General features: G+C 48.2%; 1 protein-coding gene across 1 annotated transcript in view; it reads right to left on the reverse strand.

Annotated features, from left to right (window-relative positions):
- Positions 1-10,000, reverse strand: part of SLC4A5 (solute carrier family 4 member 5) — a gene marked incomplete at both ends in the record, with an annotated part of 68,084 nt that overhangs the window by 58,078 nt on the left and 6 nt on the right. The window contains 2 exons of the mRNA XM_080932032.1: positions 8,210-8,401; positions 9,931-10,000. The exon at positions 9,931-10,000 is cut by the window's right edge and continues 6 nt beyond it. Coding sequence (XP_080788158.1) covers positions 8,210-8,401; positions 9,931-10,000 — 262 coding nt within the window. The remainder of the gene's footprint in view (positions 1-8,209; positions 8,402-9,930) is intronic.

A 10,000-nucleotide genomic window follows, 5' to 3' on the forward strand; every position in this document is an offset into this window, starting at 1 on the left:
TCTCCTTCCATTCCCCCCACCCCGCCACATTCTGCCCCATGACTGGGTCCTGACCACGTTTTCATATTTGACGTTAGAAGATCAAACAGGGCCTAAGTTGGAGGTGAGACACAGGGTGAGCTTGAAGTCTGGAGTATCTGGGCTACAGGAGACACTGTTTTACAAGAAGGAGGAGGAGGAGGAGAAAAGGAGGAGAAGAAAAAAGAAAGAAACAAACATTAGAAAAAGGAAGAATAGAGGAGGAATAATGTGAGGAGGGAGAAAGGAGAAGGGGAAAGAGAATACAAGGGGAGGGGAAGGGAAGAGGAGAAAGAAGAGGAAGAGGGGGAAGGATAGGAGGGAAAGGAGGAGGAAAGGATTGGGCTTGGAAGGGAAATGTGTGTGGCAGGGTTCAGCTTATGGAGATACACAGAGTGGTGTTTTTGGTTTTTTTTGTTTTTTTTTTGTTTTTTTTATGGACATACACAGGTGAAGATTGCCTGCTCATTGCTTGGTCAGAGCACAGGACGATTTGGGGACTGCAACCCACCCCCACCCCTACCCCAGCAAGGAGCAAGGGCTTCAGAACCCTAGGGAAGCTTTGGGGAGTAGTTAGCTCCACCAGGAAGTCAGTGCCTTCGGGCTCTGAGGGAGCCTTTCTTGTTTCCCCTCCCCCTCAGCTTTGCCCCATCAAGGTCTGACCCACTTCCACGGCCTTGCTGTCTGCTGACCCGGGGCTTACACAGCATGGGCACTCAGTAAATAGTTTCTGGGTGAGTGAATTTGACTAAATTCATGAGCACATCGGTGAGGGATTAGCTGCCACAAAAAAAGGAGCTAAGTGCCTGAGATCCAAGGAACAGGAGTTAGGGGTGGAGTGGTAAGGGGCTGCTGCCCCAGAACACAGGGCGGTGGGAGGCAAAGCCTGAGGGTGCCAGGGTCTTGACAAGTGTATGAAGTGAGTATTTGAGAGAGGCCTTGAGAGCTCCACGCCCTGGTTCCGTGACTCATAAACCCCTTTTCTTGAAGTTGTACATAAACTCCAGATGTGTTGTTCTCTAAGGCAGGAGAGGAGAACCTGCCTGTTTGTGCTCACAGGAGTCCCTCCTGTGGAAGCTTTGGGGACATCAGCTCAGCCTGTTTCCCACCCCTGAAGGCAAGTCTGCCAGTAATACAGGACTTACATCGCTGCCCATACCCTATGAGGTTAGGAGTAGTTAATTAAGCATCTGATCCGTGTCTGGAAAGTTTAAACTGGGTCTCAGTGAACTGGCCTTCCTGATGGTCCCTGGGAACCGGGACGGGAAGATGGGATGAAGGTGCAGGTAGAAACAGGCATGAGTGGATCTGCCACAAAGCTGCTGGAGAGGCCCTGCAGCCCAGAGAAGGGACTCAAGGTCAGCGTATCCTCCAAGCCTGGCTGGTCCCTCTGCCTTGGCTCTTCTGCTCTTAGATGGAGGGCCCATACACGCTTCCCTGGCCAAGACCCAATTCTTAGAAGTCTCTCCTTCCTCCTGCTGTTTCTCTCTCTCTCTCTGGAGACTTAGCTGCCCACTGAAGCTGATCTCTTGTAGATAAACTGTACTCTAAAGTAAGCAAGGTATAAACAGACCTCTCTTCCAGAGCACACTCTAGTCCCGGGTACGGGGGTCACTTGGGACGGGTGCTCGACAGAAATGCTTACCACAGCCAAACCCTACCACAGGTAGTCTTAACTGACATGGAAATTACCACCATTTCTGTCCTCACTGGGTCTGCTGGCCATCGTGAGTGTAATAAGCACAAAACCCTGGTCCCTAAGAGGCTGTTTCTTGAAATGCCTGAGGCATTCTCACATCTGGGCACAGGGGACAGATAGCTCAGTAGTTAAAAATGCTTGTTTCTCATGCAGAAGGCCCAGGGTCAGTTCTCAACACACATATTGAGTGGCTCACAACCGCATGTGCACGGCACACATATGCACCCTCAGCACACAAGCACACACATAAACTAAAAATCTATGAGTCTCTTTTTTAAAGGAAAGAAAAGTCACAGTGACCCAGTATGGTGGTTCGTATCTGTAATCTCACTTGGGAGGTGGAGGCAGGAGGATTGCTATGAGTCGAGACCAGCTTGGACCACTGTGGTTCTCTGTTGGTTCAAGGGGTAGGATGGTCATTTCATGTGACCAAGCTAATGGGGCTGCAAATAAAACTTTTTTCTTAGTCTTTCCACTTATCCTCTTTCCACTGGTGACTCTGTGGGTGGCAGTGAACTTTGTAACAGTTACAACAGCAACAATATCTCTGTCTCATTCCCTCTCTCCTCTCTCCTCTCTCTCTATTCTCTCTCTTTCCTCTCTCTCCTCTCTCTCTATTCTCTCTCTTTCCTCTCTCTCCTCTCTCCCTCTCTCTCCTCTCTCCCTCTCTCTCCTTTCTCTCTTCCTCTCTCTCTCTCCTCTCTCTCTCCTTTCTCTCTTCCTCTCTCCTCTCTCTCTCCTTTCTCTCTTCCTCTCTCCTCTCTCTCTCCTTCCTATCTCCTCTCTCTCTCTCCTCCCTCTCTCTCTCCCCCCCTCCTCTCTCTCTCTCTCTTTCTCTCTCTCTCCTCCCCCTCCCCCCCTCCCTCTCCTCTCTCTCTCCCCGTGCAATCCCACTCAAGTAGGGCTCTAACACTCTCAGTGTCACTCTGTACATGTCGCTCTAAGGTGTGGAGAACCTTCTTACAAACCCTAAGATTGTGCCGGAGAGATGGCTCCGCAGTTAAGCGCATGCTCTGTTCTTGCAGAGGATTCAAACTCACCCCCAGCACCCACACCAGGTGCCTCAACCACCTTTAACTCCAGGAAATCAGACATCCTCTTCCGGACTCCACGAGCTCCTAAACTCACATGCACATGCCCCTATGGGTACACGCATAAGCACGTAATTCAAAATACAATTTAAAAGTCTTTTAAAAACCTCAAGACTAGGGATTACAAATGATGGGAATAGTTTGAACAAAAAGTTTCAGGGAAAAAAACGGGAGCAGCCAATGGGCTGCAAGATGACTCTGTGGATTTGGGTGCCTGAGTTCGATCCTCAGGACACACGTGGTGGGAAAAGCTCCCTGCCCCAGTGTGTGTGTGTGTGTGTGTGTGTGTGTGTGTGTGCTAAAGCAAACAAACACCACAAAGGTTGGAGGCAAACAGGTGGAACAGTCTGAAGAAAGAAAAACAGGTCAAGAAGAGCCATTTTGGTTGTGCTCTGAGGGGAGCTAGCTAGCGGAGCCAGGCAAGTGGCTGCCTTCCTGCTTTTGGATAGCATCAGGCAGATCTCGGTGTGTTTGTGACTGGGACAATGTCATCCCAGGTTTATTTAAAAAGTCCCTTAGCGTTTTCCTTCTGAGTTCCCTAAGCCAATCTGCTCCTCAGGGCGGGGAAGGGCATCGGTTTCAATGTGAGATCAGAGAGCTAGCCCGTGTAGGAATCCCTGTGGTGGAGGGTCACCCCACATGGAGGGAAACCACCACCTTCATCAGTGTCACCCTTTTCTGGAAACCCAAAATGGTAAAAAAGTAATTCACCGAGTCACAGCTACCAATCATAATTTAAGATGTGCAAATGCCATTGTCTGTCCTCAAGGTTGGTTTAGCGAATTTCAACATAGCGGAATGAATTCATTATCATTTAAAAGTGGATCTTTGCAGCTAAGAGGGAGAGAGAAACTAGCAATTAAGGATGCCTGAGGAGACTCAGAGGGAAGTAAGGTGGGTTAAAAATGCCTTGGAGAAACTTCCAGGAACCAAGAGGCAAGAGGCTGGGGTCTGAAAACCCTCACACAGAGGCTGGGAGATTACCATATGCAGTAGGCTGGAGACCTCTCAGACCCACCTCTAACACACAGGGCATGCAAGGGAGAAGCCAGAGTGTGCAAATGAGACAGAAAGGTAAACACTACGGAATGACACAGTATCCTTGACCTTCTAAGCTTCCTCCCTCCCCTACCCACTCCCTGTCTTGGAAGTCTAAGTCTGTGACTGTCCACTTGTCCCTGTCCAGGTTTTTGTCATCAGAACCTGACTCTCTTGGCAGGTGCTCACTGGACTCACACCCACCATTAACAGCTACAGAATTGTTCAACTTATTTCGTTTTGTACGTGTCTGGGTATTTTGCCTTTGTGTATGTCGGGGCATGACGTTTATGCTGTGCCCGCAGAGGCCATAAGGGGCATGTTAAATCACCCGAGCCTAAAGGCACAAATGCTTGTGAGCCACCATATGGATGCTGAGAATCAAACTCCAGTCCTCTGGAAGAACAGCTACTGAGCCCCCTTTCCAGCCTTCACTAGAGGATTTTTAAGAATGGGCTTTCTAGTATCTCATTTTTAAAGCTGAGTATATCAGGGACTGGAGAAATATCTCCCTTCCCCCTTCTCTCTTCTTCCTGCCCTCCTAAGTTGAAGGTGAGAAAGCTATCCCATTTTAAAGACTCAGGCCCTGAAAGAAACCCATTTTTCGGGTCTGAGACACAGCTCAGTGGTTAAGAGAACTTGCTGTTCTTCGAGAGAACCTGAGTTTGGAACCTAAGTTCAGTTACCAACACCAGAATTAATATGCAGGCAGCTCAGAGGAATCTGAATGATCACATGCAGATCCACATAATCAAAAACAATAAAAGAAATCTTTCAAAAGAGAAACCTGTGCTGGATAGTCATATGTCAACTTGACACATGCTGAGGTCATTTGAGAGGAAGAAGCCTCAGTGAAGAAAAGGCCTCTGGTGAGATGCCTCAGCAGTCAGGAGCATTGTGTGTTCTTCCAGGGGACCCAGGTTTAATTCCCAGTCCCCACATGGCAGCTCACAACTGTCTGAAGCCCCATTTCCAGAGGACGTGGGACCCTCAACAGACATACATGCAAACAAATTATCAATGCACATAAAAATAAATCTTTTTTAAAAAGAACATGCCTCCATAATCCAAGTTGTAGGAAGGCCCATATGGTGTTTTCTTAACTAGTGATTGATGGGGGAAGGCCCAGCCCATTGTGGGCAGTGCTATCCTCAGGTAAAGGTCCTGGGTTCTATAAGAAAGTAAGCTGATATAGACACAGCTGAGGATGCTTGCAGCTAGCCATCGGTCTGAACTCGGGGATCCCAATGAGGTTGCTGAAGAAAGGACCTAAGAAGCTGAAAGGAGTTGCAACCTCATAGGAAGATAACAACATTATCAACCAACCAAACCCTCCAAAACTCCCATGGAGTAAAACACCAACCTCTGTGCGCACTTTGAGAGACCTATTGATCCAGGTGCATATGTAGCGGAAGATAGCAGTGTCTGGTATCAATGTGAGAAGAGGCTTTTGTTCCAGGGAGGACATGTTTTCCCAATGTAGGGGAATGCCAAGGCGATGGGGTGGAGAGGGGGATCAGGAGGGAGTGCACCTTTGTGAAGGCAACTGGAAGGGGAGGGGGGATGGGAGTGGGCGGGGTAAAGGGATGTAAGGTAAATCTCAAATGTAAATACAAAGTATCTGAGAGAGAGAGAGAGAGAGAGAGAGAGAGAGAGAGAGAGAGAGAGAGAGAAGTGATTCTACAGAAGAAAAAAAAACAAAGTAGGCTGAATGAGACATGAGGAGCAAACCAGTAAGCAGCACCCCTCCATTACCTCTGCATCAGCTTCTGCAACCAGGTTCCTGCCCTTCCTCGGGGCTTTTGATGATGTGAGTCCCAGCATTTGGGAGGCAGGAGCAGGAGGATCAGGAATTCAAGGCTGGGCTTTGATACAAAGCAAGTTAGGCCCATCCTGGGAGGGCAGAGAAAGAGACAGGGACAGAGAGCTCATAGGAAGGAGAGAAAGGAAGAAAGCGTAGGCAGGTGTGACAGTTCAGTACCTAGTAAGCAGCAGTGACCTTCAGTATTTTTTCTTGAGCCTCCTATCAGAAGTTTATAAACATCTCCACAGCAGTGAAGTTGCCCAAGCCAACAAAATGTCTGCTCATGCAGGCAGAGGGCTTGGGCTCTGTGCTCTTATTGTGGGTCAGTGTGTGTAAGTGCGCTGTGGGAGGGCCAACCAGGCACCTCTGGTGTGAGCAGCTACCCAGTTCACCTGAAACAAATGATTTTAGCCCTGGAAGACTCGCCTCGCTTACCCTTGAAGTGCCTTCATCCCGAGAAGACAGAGACAGTCGGCCACCCACCACTGCCTGCCACCCACAGACGACGGTACAGAAAGCGGCCACATCCCAGCTTGGGCCTGACCCACCTAGCTGCTGAGTCCACGGATAATGCTTCTCCTAAGGCTCTTGATTCTGTTATCTCAAGGGATCCTCTGATGACAAAAGTCTGCTCTCATGCTAATTGTGTCACCCAAAAACCTGTCTGCAGTGTCCAGCACGTAGGGCTAAAAGAAGCCTGTCCCCAGTTGGTTTGTGACTGGTCAGTAAAGTGGCTGGGCAGGGAGACAGAAGCAGGACGGTTAGGGTTCCAGGGAAGGAAAGAGGAAGAGGGGGGTCTGCCACGATGACATGATGAGGGTGTAGGACACTGACCATGACAGCAAGGTGCAGGAAGGACAGACAGACAGCCGACAAGTAGGTGCAGAGGAAAGCTGCCCCAGGTGAGCTGCCTCGCGTGAATGAAATATAGATTTAGGAAGCATTAACTCAGGAATATCAGATGGGAGAATGGGTTAGCCGTGGGGAAGTTTGGGAGTGACAAAGCCACTGAGCTGCTCAGGATATATTAAAAATAAGGCTGTGTGTGTGTGTGTGTGTGTGTGTGTGTGTGTGTGTGTGTTTCATTTGTGAATCAAAAATATTTGGGCGAGCATAGAGGAGGTATGCGCATCTACTGGGGAGTGTAGAGGAGATAAGTCAATTACTGCTTCACAAAAACACTTATTTTCCAGGGCAGAAAACATGTCTCTTATCCATTCTAGGCTTGAAAGCAGCTTGAACAGCCTGTAAAAATTGAGTTCCTAAACTATGTTCACATTGAGAAAGGGATTGGTAATAAAAAAGAAAAAGCGAGAAGAGAGAGGGGGAGACTACGGTACTATTTCCATTTCTTCTTTACCAGCCTATCTCTTTGATCACAGGCCAGTACGGCTACTTGAAAGGCTCTCGTTGTCACCCTGTGTCCAGCGCGGTGACTGACCACTGACTAGGATACCATTCACAGGCTTTGGAGTCTACTGGGAATTTGGCGGCTGCACTGATTGCTGGCTGGATTTTTCTTTGTGTCTTTGAATTCCAAATATGGGATAATGATATACACCTCTCTCGCAGGGTAAGGTGAAGATTAACCAAGATGATTATAGTGCCTGCTTCAACTGTATGACAGAGCTACATCACAACAGCACTGGCAAGCAATGACAAATAAAAGCATATGCAGAGCCGTGGACCAGAAGAGAAAGGACAGGCAGCCAGTGAACCTATGCATAAGCAGTCAGCCGGTATCTGACCAGGGAAGCAAGAATATACACCGGGGAAAGAGCAGGTAGTGTATTCATCAGTATTGGTAAACAATGGATATTCATACGCAAAAGAATGAAACCAAACACCCACCTTCTGCCATCCACAAGGACTAACTCAACCCTCCAGAGTAAAACGTCCAAGCCACAGAGGGAAGAATGGCTCAGTGGTCAAAGGCATTAGCTTCCAAGCCAATGACCTCAGTTTGATTCCTGGTTTCCTGTTCCCACACGGTGGAAGGAGAGAGCTGCTCCCACAAATTGTCCCTTGAGCTCCTCAGTTTCACCACAACACAAGCCTCCGGTGACAAAATAAGTGTATAAAATACTTTTAAAAAGTTTCAAACCACAAAACTCCCTTCCAAAATGGAGGAAAACTCCTTGACAAAAGGCCCATTGGTGATTTTAATTTTTTTTGGTTTTTGATTTGCCACCAACACCACAAATAACAAAAGCCAGTGGGTGAGGCAGCATCAAATGAAAGAGGCCAACCACTGCAAACCCCAGCCTGATGAAAGCCCCTCCCAGTGCTGGAGGTCCAATCACAGGACCACCATGCCTGATCAAACCCGGAGCTTCCTGTCCACTTCCTGTTCACTTCCTGAGTCACATCTCCAGCCCAGACCACAGTTCTCAACATCACCAGAGAAGAGGGACAGGGGCCTCAGGTCAGCTGTACCAGTGAGAAGAAGGGAGTAATGGATCCCTGAGAGTCACCCATATCCTTTAGAGAAAGCCCTACCTGCCCATACTGTGCCCACCAACAGTTGACTCTCCAGAGCATGGCCTTGAAGGAACTTACGAGTCCTTTTGGTAAAATCCGCGGTGCCTCCCTGACTGCTGGCCCTGATCCCTGGGCTGGCCAGCTCCTGTTGAGGTTTGTCCGGTTGCAGGGACCACTGGACTTTTTGCAGACCTGAAAGATGCCCCTTTGAGTCACTTTTTCTCTGAGAGTAACTGGGAACTGGAAACCCAATATGTACTGAAGGGAGATCTGTAGGGAGAACAGAGGGAGAGTCTGTGATTCAACTAGTTCTGTGGCAGCTTCAGAAGCAGTGTGGACAATGTGGGGTCCCTGATGGAACCAAAATCCCAGACACTTAGGAAACAGGATTCCAGCTGCCTACCGGCGCAGCAGATGCTGGGAGGAGGTTCTGTCAGAACACACAGGCTTCCACCTCTCATTGCCACTCCACAGCAATGGTGACAAGCCAGCCCAGCAGGGAAATCAGTCCAAACTTAAGGGATGATATCTCCTGAATGTTTCTGCTTACCCATCATAAAACCAGAACATCCTGTCTCAGAAGGAATCATTACATGCTGCTCTCATAGAAGACCTGCAGCTCCAGGGGGCTGAGACCCTCCACAGGACTCTGAGGTACCTGTTCTCACATGTGCATATAACTAACTTCACAAGACACTTTAAAAAAAATCACATCATGCTGTTATTAAGTCAGGGGCTGCTTACCACAGACTTCAGGACCCCCAAGCCAGAAATTCTGCTCTAACAGTAACAGCTCCATAGTTGCCTCGTGCAGGTCTTAACAGAGCTGCTGTTTCAGAGTGTTCTAAATGTTGGTCTCTGTCATTGATCATAGCTGGGAGCGCTGGTGAATTTAATGGTTTTACATTGGGGGAAACTCTGCCTTAATTCACACAGACAAAATGCCCAGTCACGCAGTCCCTAGAGACATGTGAATATAAGGACACGACAGTGTCAACTACAAAGTTCACTCTTCAAAAACTGCACCATCGAGTTACTATCTATATCTATATCTATATCTATATCTATATCTATATCTATATCTATATCTATATCTATATCTATATCTATATCTATATCTAATCTACATCTAATCTACATCTACATCTATATCTAATCTATATCTATACCTATACCTATACCTATATCTATATCTATATCATCTCTATACACACACAAACAAATTGGGTGTGTTTGAGGGGTGTGTATGTGTGTTAACATGTATGGGCTTATGTGCATGTGCACACCGTGTGCTTATGGAAGCCCAGGATTGATGCCAGATGCCTTAACTATGCTCCATGTGATTGATTCCGACAAGCACTCTGACTTGAACCCAAAGCCGGATGACTGGGCTAGCCAGCTTGCTCTAAGGATCCCCCATCTCTACCCTCCAAGTGCTGAACTTACAGCTGCCTACCACATGCACCCAGCATTTCCATGTGCTCCGAGAAGCTGAACTCCGGATTTCACACTTGCACAGCAAACAGCAAATGCTTCACCTACTGGGCCGTCTCCCCAGCCCATCAGAATGTTCTTAAAGTAAGGTTATGGTTTTGTGTTGGGCCAGAGTCTGAGCTAGTGTTCTGGGTTGGACATGCCTGCTAGGACACAGTAGAGTGGTCCCACCAGCTTCGAGGACACACTGCCAAGAGGAAAGAGACATCGCTCTGCAGTCCCCAACTGGGAGGGATGATAAGGTGGCGCAGAAAGAATTCTCAGACCCCCATGGGATTCACCTGAGGCTTTCAAAGTGTCTTCGCCTTGTTCTGGATGTCTCCTCCTGTAACTTGTGGGGTCCAGCATTTTGACCCTATCCTTCTCCTCTTCCAC

This window comes from Micromys minutus (assembly GCF_963924665.1).
Source record: "Micromys minutus genome assembly, chromosome: 18".
In the NCBI taxonomy this organism is placed as follows: Eukaryota; Metazoa; Chordata; class Mammalia; order Rodentia; family Muridae; genus Micromys; species Micromys minutus.